The sequence below is a fragment of the Eretmochelys imbricata genome, chromosome 16 (genome assembly GCF_965152235.1).
Source record: "Eretmochelys imbricata isolate rEreImb1 chromosome 16, rEreImb1.hap1, whole genome shotgun sequence".
Lineage (NCBI taxonomy): Eukaryota > Metazoa > Chordata > Testudines > Cheloniidae > Eretmochelys > Eretmochelys imbricata.
The window spans coordinates 21,953,183-21,970,149 of record NC_135587.1 but is presented as its reverse complement, the minus strand read 5'-3'; the positions used below and the strand labels follow the sequence as shown (position 1 = coordinate 21,970,149).

The following is a 16,967-nucleotide window of genomic DNA, read 5'->3' as shown; positions in this document are numbered from 1 at the left end:
CCGCCTTTGTATCAAAACATGGCACCTTTCCCAGTGATATTGTAGATGGCAAAGCTAGAACCATGCTCCTGATTTCCTTGCCTTTTTGAAAGAATGCTTGGAATTTTACTTTTTTTTTTTTTAAACACAAACCAGTTTGGCTCTCCTAAAGGGCAAAAATACCAACTTGTACCAGACCAATGATACACAGAGGTATTCTGCCACACTGCAACTACCTTCAATATTGCCGTCATAGGTCATTCAGCTGCAGAAACAGAATGAACTGACCCCACCCACTAGCAGCACCTTTGTTGGCAGTCTCAGAGAGGCCAAGAACTGAACAGGCAATGGGGTATTAAAACTCTCTCAGACCTACAACAGATCCCTTCAGATCAGAGATGGAGTATTACAGTGGGAGAGGACATGGAAAGTTTATACTGCCACTGTCTGTCCAGCATCTGCTCTATGGATAAGCAGAAGATTCCAAGGGCTGGAGCTGTCACTCACACATCTTTCACCAACACTAAATTCACAAAAATGGGCAGGGAGGATTTGTGACTGGGGCATTTTGTCACACTGGATAACTCTGGCTAGTAAAGGTAGCAGCCGCACCATGTACAACCTACCATCTCATAAGAACACTCTGCTGTCATTCAGGATTTGTTTTATTGCTATATTGAGGCCATGTTGCCTGGAGGACAGAACACTGGACTGGGACTTGGGACACCTGGGTTCTATTCCTGGCTCCACCACCAGCTCTATTCAGTGACCTTGCATAAAAGTCATTGCCTCTCTGTGCCCATTTCCCCATCTGTAAAATTGGGATAACAATACTGACCTTTTTAAAGTGCTTTAACAGCTACTGATGTAAAGTGCTAATAAAGTGTGGTTATTATACGAAGCTCTCAAAACACTTCTCCAAAGGCAAGTGTTATCCCCATTTTAGGGATTAGGAACGATAAGAAATCCAAAATAATAGAGCCAGTCACTGGCTGAGTAGGGAAGTTTTTCCTCTCCAACCCCTGCAAAAAATGGTCCATAATATATCAAGGTTTTCCCTACCCAAGCTATAAATGGTATAAAGGTTGGTTTGCTTCTGGCAGCTTGGCCACAGTGCAAAGAAGAAGAAACCACGTTGGTGTCTCATACTCCAGCTCTCCCTTCCTTCCATCTGATTTATAACCCACATCCTTCTGGGAATCAGCTGTCTGCTGCTGGTGTGGCTCATTAGCATTTCTATGGGACCACCTGCCAATCCTCCTATGCATGCCGGGGTAGTTAGCTTTATCTAGAAGTTGTTTTAACAGTATCCCTGCCTTCATCTCTGCACAATTGTTCTTGCCTATATCCTGTCATGGATGGCATGGGAGAGCGTCAGTAAAACAACAGATTTTTTCCATCATCATGCCATTAGGTTTTAATATAACTCTAAAACATACCTGATCAAGTTAAAAAATAGCTATTAAAATATTATACAGTAATATTGTCTTACTGGACATTTTAAATAAATAAAATATGGTATTTAAGACAGCACACTGAGAAATGGGACTTGATAATCCCATATGATGTGAATATGAAATAAGGAATTAGGCAGGGCTTTAATTCAGCTGTTGCCTTGACAGTTTTTAAATGTCTTTCTCCCCAATGTACAAAATCCTATCTCATGACAGTTCATTATGTATCCATCCTTTAGGAAGAGAGATCAAAATAATAGTCTTAGTAATACAGGAACAGTCATAGTGCAATTATCAATAATACAGGAACAGTTTCTACATTGTAATGCAATTGTCAGTGATTACCGAGCTTCAGATCCATATCGCATCAGAAATACATGATCGCGTGTTTTCTTTATGCATTGGGGAAATAAGAGTAGGCCACATGCAACAAACAGATTCTTTTGCAGAAAAAATAGAGTGAATATGTTCTATTAATAATGCAGACAAAATAAAGTGTATCCTAATCCATTTAATAATTATTTAAGATATAAAATGTAAATAAAGCCCAGAAACTACACTGATGCGACCCATATAGTTATCTGGACACATGCTATTTTCCCTCACTTTAAATATGTTGTATTTCAGAGTGTTATCCTAGTAGCACTGTTATTTAAAAAACTATTTTCACTGTTTTTAAGCCTGGTGGAACTTCCCACCAACAGTCTGTAGGTTGCAGTCTATGGGCCCACTCCAGCATTACTCTAGTAAGCTAACTCTAACCGAAAATCAGGGAAGATGACTTCCCTTGTAAGTGAATACAGAGCGTGGTGCTGAGTACCAACATGTTACAGAAAGGGGCAACTTACCCATTTATTGTTCATTGCCCCAGTATGATAGTCATCTTACTCAAAGTAATATTACTACTAAGCACTTATCTTCAAAGAGCTTAACCAACATGAATGAATCAGTTATTGGCAGGGAGGCTGTCCTTTTTCCTATTTTTCCTCTAATTCTTTTCTTAAGCCTCCCAGTTCTTCCATCTCTCCTATTTGATTTACCAAATGTGAAGAATTTGCAATTTTTCCTCACTCAGAATTGTGACAGTTCTTAATAATTAGAGCTTTAGTGAAGAAGTCCATGGGTTTTAATTTTTTATTAAAATTGGACAGTATTAAATAAAAATACCTTGCATACAGTCAGTTCATGTGTTTCTTATAGTTGCAGAGTTACATCATGTTTTTCAGGAATATGATGGTGCAACAGTACTTACAAACTAGTTTGGTTTTCCATAAGAGATATTTTTTAGCATCCTATCTTTGCCTTTGTTCTTGTTTTTCCAGTCCCGCCCCAGAGATACAGGGCATTTGGAAAGTTTTTTGGGTGTTGCCACAATCTAATCAAAAACATTAAATCAAACAGTCAGATAATTCTCAGATGGGCAAAACAAAACCCACCCTACTTCAACGGCTTTTTGGTGGGATTTATTCATTTGTTTTACATTTACTATATATTGTGACAAAGTTCCTCCTCTACCTTGGTGGGTCTTGTGCTTATTGGCAGATTTGCTCGCCTTGGAGCTTCACGGCAGCCCTCAGTTTGGCTGTTTTCGTGAACCCACAGTCCAGGTCAACTCCTCCTGTGTCTGACCAGGAGTTGGGATGTTTGGGGGGAACCCGGACCCGCCCTCTACTCTGGGTTCCAGCCCAGGGCCCTGTGGAATGCAGCTGTCTAGAATGCCTCCTGGAACAGCTGAGCGACAGCTACAACTCCTTGGGCTACTTCCCCCTGGCCTCCTCCCAACACCTTCTTTATCCTCACCATAGGACCTTCCTCCTGGTGTCTGATAATGCTTGTACTCCTCAGTCCTCCAACAGTCCGTGTTCTCACTCCCAGCTCCTTACACACGCACCACAAACTGAAGTAAACTCATTTTTAAACCCAGGTGCCCTGATTAGCCTGCCTTAATTGATTCTAGCAGCTTCTTGATTAGAACACCTCCAGCCAATCAGCCTGTCTGTCTTAATTGTCTCCAGAAGGTTCCTGATTGTTCTGGAACCTTCCCTGTTACCTTACCCAGTGAAAAGGGACCTACTTAACCTGGGGCTAATATATCTGCCTTCTCTTACTCTCCTGTAGCCATCTGGCCCGACCCTGTCACAATATTTAAAAACAAAAATAGATTTTTTACAGAGCACCAGTTTCCTGAAAGATACCTTGAAAAGTAAAATTCCACCCTATTGTAAATGACTATTCCCAACTTTTATACTATTTAAATATTATTGGAATGCAATGATTAATGGAAGGATAGAAAAATGAATAAGAAAAATATCTAATTGAAGTGCTACACCCCCACATGCTCAGGTCCATTCCATTCTGGGTGGCATATTATAACAATTGGCATGTTTTGATATACACAGCAGCATCTTCATGCCAATTTAGGAGTACCTCTTTTGTGGACAGAGGTGTATAAGTCTCAGGACATTGGCACATTTCAGTTCCAGTTAAACAACACATACCCCACTCATGCTTCAGATGTCTATACCTGGTATTCTCAGCAACAATGGTCTAAACTGCACTAAAATATTACATTTAGAAAGAGTGGACTCCTACCAACATCTTTCTAAAGCTTGTACCACATTTATTTTCACTTAAATGTTTTGCATTCACTGGAGAATTCTGTACAGAGGTGGGTGTTAGCATGGGAACAAAACTGGGGCCACTGTGTTCCAGTCTCATTGTGGGATAAATGACGACAGAATTTTCCAGGCATATCTTGGGAAAGCACATGCTCTAAGATACATGGATGATTTATCTGACCAAGACATTTGTTACATTTGTAATCAGTTTCTATAATGGCCTGGGATATGTATGCAATATAGTATTTCTAAGAATGGGGTTCCATTTCTACATTATGCCATTACTCCCTAAGCAGAGAATAAGATAGTAGATAACAAATGGCCCTGGAGCACGAACATAAGACTAGAGCTCACTCCAGGGGAACAATAAATTTCATAATGTGTGCAAGTTTAGCTCAAGTGGCTTATAAACAGAAGCAAGACCTCAGAATGAATTTGAGCCTTCTCTTGCTCTGGGCCATTTATTAATATAATAAATCTTTTGGTAGTACATAAAAGGGAGAACACCCTAACGAAAAACACTACTGTATTTAGCAGCAGCTGCCCTAGCTGCTGCAGGATCTCTAAGATGAGCTGCAGTGTTTCAGATCATGTTATATAATACTGAACAACATATTTTCCTCTGAAGGGCAGGCTTGGCTCCAGGGATGGGTAACTGGATAGAACCTTACACCTTAACTTGATGGGTCCGAATTCAGCCCTGGCCAGTAGTGATTAGCAGTAACCATATGACAGCTGTTTGATGGTCTGCTGGGTTTGGAGGGGTCAGCTCAGCTTCCACTCGATGAATGTTGTCATCGCAAAAGCAGCACTGACTCTTCCTTATGGGCGGTCTGAGCTAAAAGGACTGAATGAGTCTCAGAGAATGAACCCCTAGAGGTGGATCCTTCCAACACAAAGTGCAGACTCAGTGGCAGCATGACGTAAGGAAGTTTACCTGTCCTACTGGAACCACGCTGTATCTGTTACACTGCCTCACAGGAGACCAAAGAAAACTCTGAAGCCATCTCTCCACCACATTAATTCACTAAGACAGAATATTCATCCTTTACAAGGTGCTTGCAGATTCCTTTACTGCAATAGACAGCCTGTTGCTGGCTGAGCCCTTCACTGTTACATCTATTGCCACAGGAAAATGTTAACTTGCAACATTAGTCACTGAGTGACTAGGACAAGCTAAGGCTGATAAGTCTATGTCCAGAGTAGTACAAGAGCCTTCTTAGTTATAGGACACTTCGATATTGTTCTGTATTTAAAAACATTACATTGCAGATCTGAACACCTCCAACAACAAATACAATTCTGAAGCTAAATCTTTTAACTCAATGGTTCTGCCATTCCCCATCTTTAAACAGCCAGATTATATATAAAGAGGTTGAGGGAAAGGCCCATGAAAAGATGCATTTGTAACACTCCCTAAGCAGTGACACCAATATTTGAAGACTATTGAGGTGCTTATAACTTTAACCCCTACTGAAGTGCAATGGAATAGATGGATTCTCTTCACTGGGGGAGACTTCACAGCAAAAAAATAGCAAGAGTTTTGCTCAGTTATAAACAAGATGGCACAGTCTGAGATTTATACAGGCAAAACTGCCATGGAAATGATTGAGAATTGTGCCTGCACTGGGACAACGGGGTCTGGCCCTGATTGTCAGTTGTGACCCCTCCATTCTGGGTAAGTAACTTGTTTTGGAACTAAAAATGTCTGCAAAGCTTCTGGGTTCACTGCATCTGAGTTTTCATCAACAACCATTTATAAAGTACTTTAAACATATAGGAGACCTAAAGAAGAGCTCTGTGTAGCTCCATAGCTTCTCTCTTTCACCAACAGAAGTTATTACCTCGCCCACCGCATCTCTGTAAGTGTTTATGGCACTGTACAATGGCAGGTCTGTACCAAATAGAGAACAAGTCAATATCCTCAGGTTCATTTCAGATATGCATTCAGGTGCTTATCTGAATGTCTTTTGGTCACTGCACATTCATCTAATGAGGCCAAATATGGAATAGTCTGAGGTCTTTTTTTAGCCTACTTCTCCATTTATCGCTGACTCTACATGTTTAGTCTTGGTGGTTGGATCCTGCTTGTGCTTTTCTTTTTTCCCCCCCGCTTTGTTTTGGAGTCTCTCTTTTATACAGCAAAAGTGATGGTGCTCATGTATACATGAAGAAAGACAGAATGGCACCTGTGACAGAGTAGAGAGTATTAACCTGGTAATGTTGCATGGGAGTTTTACTAGTTTACTGTCTGCATTAATACTAAATGGTGGTGGGATATAAGGGTGTGACTTCACTTGAGGGATGATACTTGAGCACATTACCTGAGCCCAGGAGGGGGCTGGGGCCAGGTGACACCTTCTGCCCAGGAAACTGGACAAAGGCTGGAGGAGGAGGAGCCGGGCGGATACTGCTGCAGGGGTTTCAGTTTGGAGTTGGCTGGGGAAACGGAGGGAGGCCCAGAACTCGGGTCTGGGCTCCTGGCTCCCTACCCACCCCCAATATGGACCTGACTGCGGGGTCCTGTTCTCTGTATCTACAAGATCTGTTTTGGACTGTGTTCCTGTCATCTAATAAACCTTCTGTTTTATTGACTGACAGAGTCATGGTGAATCTCAGGAAGTGGGGGGCGCAGGGCCCTGACTCCCCCACATTCCATGACAGCATCTACTCCAGATAAGCCTTCCCCTAACCCATGTTATTAGCTCCCACACTTTCGTGAGTATCAGGTTAAGCCACAGTTTAAAAACAAGAACAGTTTTTCTTTTGAGTAAGTCAGAATAGCCCCTCCCCCCCTTGATTTATTAATTTTAACTACAGGGCAGGGAAAGATTAGAGACGAGAAGCCAAGATTTGAAGGCAAATCGGGTGCCAAGTCACCACCTCATCCTGCATTGAGAACTAGGCAGCCAGAGGCCAGCACTCCTGCAGAGGCTTTGATTCATATCATATCAGGGTTGGAAGGGACCTCAGGAGATCATCTAGTCAAACCCCCTGCTCAAAGCAGGACCAATCCCCAATTTTTGCCCCCAATCCCTAAATGGCCCCCTCAAGGATTGAGCTCACAACCCTAGGTTTAGCAGGCCAATGCTCAAACCACTGAGCTATCCCTCTTCCCTGACTGACTTCACAGGTATTCCACCTGCCTGGCTCTCCATGAAGGATCAAGGCCTGACTGACAGATTTCTCCATGCACCACACTTCTCCCGCTTCCTGTTCTTTCTTGCAGCAGGGATACTGCAAGCTGTAGCCTTGTGGCTGAAGAACAGTACTGGGAGTCACAAGATCAGTATTCTACTTCCAGCTATGCCACAGACCATCTGAGAGACCTGGGGCATGTCCCAACCTTCCCTGGCCCTGTTTTGCCCCATCTCCCCATCTCACATGGGGATGTACAGCTGAGCGCTTGAAGACCCTTGGGTGGAAAGCGCTGTAGCAGGGTATTTTACCTGTACTATTAACTTACTGGAGGTAACTGCACTTTTGGCCTTTTCTGCCTGAATCTTTGCAGTCTCCTTAATCACCTGGTGCTCAAGTGACTCCCTGCATAAGCAAACACAGCCACTGTCTGTGCGCTTCAGCTAGCTGCTCACCGACACAGGCTTTGGCCTCCAACCCACATTCTCTGACTCATTCCAGTGAATGACTGCTGCAAATGTGGTGGATCTGAACACGAGCATAGCAAACATCACCATGGCAACCACAAAATGAATCATGATCATTTTATAACGTGACATCACAAAAAAGCAAGAGAAGTGGGGGGAAGAGATGAAGTATTTCCAGGCAGAGCAATCTGTGTATGTTATACCCACAATTGAGACAGCAAAGAGCTCAAGCGCAGAGAAGTGCCCTCTGCCTCCACTTGCAGTAGAGATAGGATGAAAACACCAAGTGGCTAGTGGGATTTTTCCCCCCCTTGCTCATTAAAGTAAGAACATTATGTCTGAAGAAGACATTTCAATTCTGTTTTCTTCCCCCAGGGTAACATTTTGGTTGCCAGCCAATTCCTGAAGCATGGAGGGTATTTCTATTTTCTGTGTGCATCTGCATAATTAGGATAGGCTGAGAACGACTGAATCCATTTAAATTTCTGCTTTGTTCCTTGACAAAAGCTGACCTCAGGATGATATTTTCAATCTGCTGTAAAAAGGCCACCTCCAGGGCAGAATTTAGGATGGGGGATCCAAATGGTACAGCCTCTGCGGTTCCATAGCGGACAGGATATGAGCCCCATTGACATAACAGATCTTCTGTTCAAGCCCCCCTAACTGAAACTGGTCTGATTTAACTATAATGGGGGGCAGGGGGAGAGACCACCATAAAACACCAGCCAAAATAATCTCTCACTTACATGTGGGTTTGGGCCTCATCTGGAGTAACTAAATCAGTTTAAAAATCAGTTTTGTTGGTGCTAACCCCTAATGCAGATGCACTTAAATCAGTTTAATCCTTACCTTACTTCGATTTAGCTTATGTAAACCCTAAAACTAGAAGGCTTACAGGGAGACAACTCTGAATCCTCCTAGGGGAGAAAAAACTAGCTGCAAAGCAGGTTTTATTTACATGAATTAGAATTTTGCTGATCCGTAGTTCCAGACAGGCCAGTGTCTCCAAATAACGCAGCTGAACGTGCTAACAGAACCAATTTTTAAGTCAATCTAGTTAAACGAACGCACCTCTCTCGTATGGCCTCAGATTATTTTCTCTGTAGGTCTAAGGCCTAATTCTGCATTCCTTGTACAAAGGGGCTGGTCTATGTGAGGAAATTTACCAGCAATACTATACCAACACAATGACTTCCCACGTGGACACTCTTATCCAGAACAACAGTGGCCCTTTATCGGTTTTTCTTATACAGAAGAAAAGGCCACTGATATTCTGGGCTGTCCACACTGGGATGTATACAGGTATAATTAAACCACTAGTAATGCTGGTAAATTTCTCCAGGCAGACAAGGGAATTGTCATTTGCTCCAATTAACTAGAGAGTTTGAGGGCCTGGTTCTCAATTGCCCTACATCCTTTACAAACAATACCATGCTAACTTGGTACATTTCACACCCATTTTGCACAATATAATTGACGACCCAAGGTGCAGGACAATGAGAAAAATCAGGCTTCAGGTGTTCAAGGCATGCATGTCAGATCATAAATTTGAAATCTGTTATTAACATGTTGCCACAACCACCTCTCTAGCCTTTCAAACAAGAGATGGCTTCTGGAGCCTAGAGAAATGAATGTACAGGATTAAACTAGATGGAACAGTAACTAAGATTTACCGTGTATCTAGAAAGAGGAAATCCTGCTGCTGTTAATTTATTAAGACAATCATGTCTTTAAACATGTGAAGAAAGTTGAAAGTTATTACTGCAGTGATAGTTGCCTGATAAGTCAGCCAAGTAAAACAGACAAATTACACATTGAACTCATGAGAAAAGCTAAAGTTTGCTCTAAAAGAACAGGACTTCGTCAATTAGCAAGTCAAATTATCTCTCTTGTCAATGTGATATATACCCATTAGGTGTATTCAGAAGATTTTTTTAAAATTCTTATCTATATTACCAGCACTACTTTTAGTTAACAACCAAAACAGTTTTAAATACTTGCTTGACTTTTTAATCAACCTTCAAGTTGGATGGTGCATATAGACTCAACTTTTGCTTTCTGGTTCTCATGCATTAGCACAATGCTGCAATACTTGGCTACAGGGGAATAGAAAAACCGTAAGTCCAATCATAAGAGTTTCTTCTTAAATTTAAAAGCATGTTTTATAACACTTTTTTTTTTTTAAAACATGAAACTTACATTTGGCCCCAAGTTTTCTGATGGTCTCTTTAAGGGCTTTTGCTTTTATGCACCAGGCTGAGGCAGGTGCTTATCCCAGCTCCCTGTTGATATCAACACTTACTATTATTGTCCTTTTATTTGCACACCCTTCCTCCTCTGACTCTTACTAGTGGTGGTAGCATAGCAACCTCTATTGATGGCTTCCCAACAGTTCCGCAGTGACAGCCACTCAATAACTGACACACTGGTTCATCGGTGAAGGCTACTCCTCTCCCTTTGCTTCGACTCTAAGCCCAAGAGGAGAGAAATTTGTCATAGCCTGTAAAACCTACCTCTTTCCTTCTTTGTGATTCAGGACCTGACTGGCACCACCAACTGCCTAACCACTGCATGTGCAAGGCTCAGGGCAGCAGGTCTTGCATGTTAAATCAGGAAATCCTGGTCCTCCATCTCCTTTGAGAAAAGAAAAATAAAATGCAAATAACATCAGATGAATGGATGGAAAGCCTGATAATACTGGATAGTGGGTTATATTCCCTCCCTCACAAATTGAGCTGAGACAAGCAGCCATCTGTTCAGGATAGGTTCCATCAATCTGACATTTCTGCCCCCAAGGGTGAGAAATAACTAAGTTATCTATTGTGCCCCAGTCACCTAATTTGTGAATTTCACCATCAAATATTTATTAGCGGTTATAACGAAGGGAGAGATTTAGCATTAACAATGGAGGCTTTAGGTAAACCCTGCCATGGATAAATCACTCCTTAAGCAGACATTAAAATGGAGGATTAAAACAGTATCTTTTTTCGTGAGAAACTACCCCAAGGATCATTTTGCACATGAGAAGCTGTGAAATCCTTTTGATCTCAGATGCAAGTGTCACAACATGTGACACATTTTACCATTTTGTTCCTGGCTCTTTCCTAGGCCGTGCCCTGGGCATGACTTATGTTCCCAAATCCGGCAGCCCATTTACAGTCAAAACTCCCAGTGAAGCACTGGAAGATTTAGCCCATCATGCACATCCAGAGTTAAGAGTCATTATGATAGTAATAATACAAACCTAATTTGAGTAATATCTGCTTGTTCACCAAGATACAAGTATCTATAATACACCAACCCTTTATAATGAAATTTCTAAAATGGTTATTGATAGCATCTTACGTACTCTTCTTTGGTAAGTCTTTTACCAAAGCCAGAACTAAGCTGGTTTATTGTGTATATTGTATGTAACTATGTATGCATCTGCTGTCCAGTAGGTACAGTGATGAATACCACTACAGTGTTGTTTATTTTGTAATTGAACAGTTTATAATTAGAGAGACAAGGAAGTTTTAACTTAATCTGATCCCATAAGCAAAGGTGGGTATTTGAGATGGATGAGGAGCTGCCACGTAATAATCTAAGCATACTGAGATGTAATAATCTGATGAACACTGCAGGTGACCTGGTCAGTGAAGTTATTGCATAGTGGGTAGTAAGACTTGCCTGTATAAATGCATTGATCTCACTTAATAGATGGTCTGGGAAGAACAAACAGGAAGGCAAGGAAATGGCTCCCCAAATGAGAACACCCCAGCACACACGATTGACAATGGCCTACTTTCAGACTCTAGGCCAAAGTGACAGTTGTTTTGCCAGGCTGGGAGACTGGACATCAAAAGAAAAGGAAACAGTTAAAAAACCTTCCTTGGGACAAATGAGGTCAATTGGGTGCTGCCCAGGGAGAGACCAGCTGATGGGGAGAGACTCTGGAGGAGTTGGAAAGCATTGGATCCTAGATCCAGGGAAGGATAAGCCTTAGGGAAAGGCAGTCATGCATATAGCCTGGTTGATTGTTTCAAGGTCTGTTTTCTCTGAAACGCTTTTGTTCTAAATAAATACTTTGCTCTAAGGGGGCTGTTTCATTTCTGGATACTATCATCCTAGCTCTAGAGGAAACAAAACTGCAGGGTCTGAACCAAAGTCAGACCTGCTGAGATAATTTCTGTTGATATACTGCAACCCAGGGGCCGTTCTGAGTGTGAGAGAATTGTGTGATTCCAGATGGCTAAAGGCCCAAGACCTTGCATTGGGGGGTGTGTGTGGGGGGGTCTTTCAAGGGACCCCAGGAGTGGTCAGAGGTGTAGTTAGTGTCGTAACTGGGACATATTTGGAGGCAACAGTGAGATGGGGACAGTGGTGAAGTGCCAAGAGCAGCGAAAGCAAATACTGCAGAAGAAAAAGAAAAGAGAAAACCAGCCCTATATTCTTTTCCAGGAAGAGAATAGGGAAAAGATGGACATGAAGGAGGGTTACAAGCAACTCAAGAAAAGTCAGCAGGTGGAGTTATGCAGACAGGCAGCTCAACTCTCAAGAGCGGACCACATCAGTTAATCCAGTGTATTCTGACGCTCTGGAAAGGAACCAAGGACCATCACTGGACTGAGGTGGGAGGAAACAGACCAGAGATCTGAGGTGTTCTAGCTGCCAGGGATCAGGACACCAACAGGCCAACTGCCCAGGGCTCAGCCACTGGCATGGAGCCCTGGCAGGTGAGCATATTGATATTCAGGCCAGAGGAGGGCTGGGATGCTGGCCCTCCAATGCAGCAGACTAATCAGGAGGATATAGCCCCAAAGGGGAGGTTAAATGCACATGTGACTGAATTCACACTTCAGCAATCTGTGCACCTATCCTGCTGCACCCCAAGAGTAAAATACAGCCAGATCCCCAATAGAAACGTCCTTGAGTCAGATGGGGGAGGAAGCACGGCTCACCTCTACTCAGCAGATATGGAACAAAGGGGCCCCACAGCCTCCACGCAGGGTGCAAGCCCAGGCGGTCAAAGGGCTAGTCCACAGCCACCCCTCACTGGGGGAGCTGGGGTGTTGCCAGAGGGGATCCTGACCCCACTCAGGGGAGGGGCAGAGAATGGAACTCAACTCAGGGGAAGGTTTGAGAGTTCATACCTAGCAAAAGTTGGGGACCCCTCATTTACAAAAGGCATTGCTTGGCTAAGGCCTGTTCTGCAGGGGGACAAGCCCCTCACGGCTGCCCCAACTGATGAGAAATACTGGGGTGAGTAGAGCATGTGGGGAGCAGGGCCAAAGGGGCAGTTAGCTCTGTAGCCATGCCGGTATAATTTACTATATTTCCATTTTCCTTATGCAGCTGAATCAACATCCTATCCCTTAGATTGCCCTGTTAGTTTAAGTACCTTGTATTAAGTGGCATTGTTACAAGACTTCCCCAGACACTTCATTCGGTTCTTTGTTTCACTGGCAAATCTGAGCTAGTTTAAGGACTGAGTTTCTAAGGGCTTTGTTTTAAAATAGTTAATAGTACCATCTTCATAGCACTGCTAGTTTTTCAGCCTGCGTACAGAGAGAAACATACACATATAAAGGGATGAATTTGTTATGAGCTAGGCTACAGAAGTTAAATTTATCATTTAATTCAGATCATTAGACAGTTATACAGTCTAGGGCCATTTGTCCTCTATTATAGTCCAACAGGAGAGAGAAACTGCCCTGTCCTCGTGCATTTGGGATTATTCCCCTGACTAACTACGCATCACTTCCTAACCTCACTGCTCACTTTTGTTCCATTCATTGCCTGTCGTCTTCCTTGGCCCTAGCGATCACTTTTCTCTGCTAGCATTTAGCAGCAGCATGTGTTATTTTGCCCTTGCTATGCTTTGTTCTCTTCTAGTACATCTCCCCCTGCTGGGCAAATGCTAGCAAGACACACCCAGCATTTACATTTACTGTCAAGACACAGCCTGCTTTAAAGGGGACCTGCATGAAGGGTGGGAAATTGTGCTTATATCCCTTGCTTAGGTTTCCTTTTGAGGGCTAAAGAAGGCCGGACAGACAGTTGTCTCCCCCCATGCGCAATGGGGGTTTTTTGTGTTAGAAATTCAGGTTTCATCGGTCCTGAATGTCATGAATGAATGACAGTGAAATGAGCACACCACAACAGCTGAGGGGGCAAGGGATTGTTAGTCAGACTGCTTAACACACTGGTTTGCTAGTTTCTGTTCATGCCTGCTTTACTTCAATGACTAACATACATTCTGGAGGAAATATCTGTCACGGATTGAGCAGCCCCACCCCTCTCAAGTGCAAGAACTCACTCTCACACCCACACCCCTCCCCAAGAGGTCCACCAGCAAAACAAGGGAAGAGCAGCTTTGAGAGTCCCGATATTTCTAAGGCTACGTCTACATTATGAGGTAGGGGTGTTGTGCCCCTGCTCGTGTACTCACGCTGACGCCAGCTCTCATGGAGCAAGCACAAGTATAAACAGCAGCGTAGCTGTGGTAGCAAAGGAGGCATAGCCGAGCTGTGCTTAGTACAGACCCATATGGCTCAGCCATGGTTCCCCTTCTGCTACCCGCACTGCTGCGGCTTCACTATTATTTATACTCATGCTAGTTCAAGGAGAGCTAGCATGTGCGTACATGAGCAGGGGAATCATACCCGCAGCGCATAGTTTAGACATTGCCTGAAAGTAAAAACAAAATGAAGTCCGACCCTAAACAAAACCCTGTCAAGCCTTTTTCAGACACCGCAGAATCAAAAGGCCCAAGCTCTATTTTTAAAACTCCTGGGCACATCATCTTTAAAAAATAAGATCTACTGATTGCTTTGGAAAGGTGCCACATGCAGAGGAGTGGAACCTGAAGCCTTCTGTTTAGCCCTGAAATACATTCACTGTAGAGACCAGCAGAACAAGCTTCCTCACGTGCCCCAGTCTGCTCTGTGTGCTGGAGAGATGAGGGGGAAGTTCAGTCTCCATCACATCTCTGCCCATTAGGATAGGGAAGCTATTTGTGATGCCCTGTCTGTTAGGACCTGCAGTTAGACCACTCACTAGTTACATACTGGATTCAGACTAGTCATCAGATAGTTGCATCTTTGAGTCAGAGCTTAGGAAAAAAATGTTTCTTAGAAATGCAGACATGGCCCAACATTCCAGCCCTTGAGAGCCTCCCCCGGCCTTAGGGTAATTATACCTCCAGAGCCATTTGGTTAAAGCACAGCACCGGGAGCAGGACTCTCAAGCACTCTCTTCAGTTCTACCACTGTCTCCTTGTCTGGCCTTTGGCAAGCAACTGAATCGGTGCCTCTCTTTAATCATCGAACTACTTTACCTGCCTCACAGGGGCATTGGGAGACTGCCTAAGGCACTTGAGCCCCACTCCTGAGGTCTGCTTTGCGCAGGCGGGAATCTTGCTCATGTAGAGCCCTATAGGCTCTGCCTGCATGGACAAGCTGGTAAGATCAGTTCCTAAGTCTGGAAACACTTTGAGTTCCTTGGCTAAAGATGCTAGAGAACTATTAAAATACACACATGCTACTCTAAAGCAAATGTCATCTTAACTTTACATTCAGAAACAAATATTTTCATAATTTGATGCATTTCACAGAGTTGTTACTCACAGCAATGCTGTGAGTACCTTTCTTCTATAAGATCAGATAAACAAAACCAGAAATACTGAAGCTTCATTATCTCTCAGTCACAGGCTTTGTTTATTTGATCTCCTAGCCAGAGATGACAGCAAGAAATATTTTTAGTAAAAATTCTGTGCAAGGCTCCACATTTAGCATAAAGTGATGGTAGGAAATTAGTTAGCTGCAGTGAAACAGACTTCCCACCTAATCTAAAAATTAAGAAATACTGTAATTTCAACTGCTTTTATTTCTTAGAGAGCCATTTGCATGAGGAGTTACACACATGAATGACTTGTCCCTAGTGCCTGCATGCATGGCTCCCCACTCCTCTGGCAGTTTTTCCTATGTACCTTTTCATATGAAGCCAGGGGTCATGGAATAGACCACTGCTCAAGTACCATAAGCTTTTATTTTCAGAAAGGAAAGCTATATATATAGACATAGTATTAACTGATGGAAACCTGATAGACTTATTCGCTCAGGAAATGTAACATTGATGAATGCCAGAGAGTTATAAAGGGTCTCACTCTTGGGCCATTTCACCCAAGCAAGGGGGGCATGGGGAGCATAATTTACACTTGATCCTGCAATGAGCTGAGCAGGGGCACATGGGTCCAACACTATAGACACCATTGCAAAACATGGCCTAAATTGATCCTCCATTGTGTACTTCACCAGGCCTTTCTATCTATCTCTGCCTCTGTTCCCAAATATATGCGTGGCCCGTTATTTAAAAACAAAAACAAAACAAAACAAACCACACACACTTCACTTCTATCTAAATTGGAAGATGATCTAAGCTAATTTTTTGTTCCCAGATCTCAACTAATGAGACCTCCACCTCCCTCTTCTGGCAGCGATATCCCTTGTCAGCCAGGACCCCGGGACACAGCTGGGAAGAGAAGCAACCTCAAGGACCAAGATGCTACATTTCCCATCACTTATGGTTTTCTACTGTAGTTTCAGAGCTCTGAACAGATACAGGACTGTACTGATAGCAGATTTTTTTTTAGAGCATATTGCCCCTTCTTGGGGAAGAAGGAAACACACATGAGCAACCGAGATCAAAATCCTTACAGTTTTGTGATTTACAGAGGTAAATATGCTGCTAGATTCTTAAAGAGAGAAGAGAACCTCGTTAAAGCCCAGCAGTCACCACGAGCAACAAGCTTGTGTGTAGAGAAACACACCCATGACAGGGCTGTTGTTAAGAGTCGGCAGCAATATGGAAGTCCCATGGCAGTGTCCTTTTAGGAGAATTCAGAAGGGCTGAACTAAAAGTATTTCCCTTATCTTCTGGACAGCTGAGCTAAATACGTTTCCATGCACTGGCTGCATGGAGTTCAGTCACATGGTTGTAAATTGGCAGTGAGCATTTTCTGGCTATTGCAATGTTACTGCTGCCCCTTTCTGTACGGAGAAAGGGAATGCACAAGAAGGGGAGAAAAATAAAAAAAATCTCATTACCAAAGAATCCAAAAATTGTCTTAATCTCCATCCCTCCTCCTGCATACACACAGCACTTGACAGCGCAAGAATTGGAGATCTAGTAAGCGCCACACTGGCATTATTCAGGTCAGTCAATTACTTCAAATAGCCTTTTCAGAAATCGTACTATTCTTCTGGCAACAGTATGGATGGATGTCAAAAAGCACCAGAATAAATAATTCACTATAAAAAGCTCGGGGGGGG

General features: G+C 43.1%; 1 protein-coding gene across 1 annotated transcript in view; it reads right to left on the bottom strand.

Annotated features, from left to right (window-relative positions):
- Window positions 1-1,427: 1,427 nt before the first annotated feature.
- UBAC1 (UBA domain containing 1) overlaps window positions 1,428-16,967 on the bottom strand; it is a 54,236-nt gene continuing 38,696 nt past the window's right edge. The window contains exons 10-11 of the mRNA XM_077835851.1: window positions 10,170-10,290; window positions 1,428-2,808 (exon numbers count right to left, since the gene is read on the bottom strand). Coding sequence (XP_077691977.1) covers window positions 10,217-10,290 — 74 coding nt within the window. The 3' untranslated portion in view covers window positions 1,428-2,808; window positions 10,170-10,216. The remainder of the gene's footprint in view (window positions 2,809-10,169; window positions 10,291-16,967) is intronic.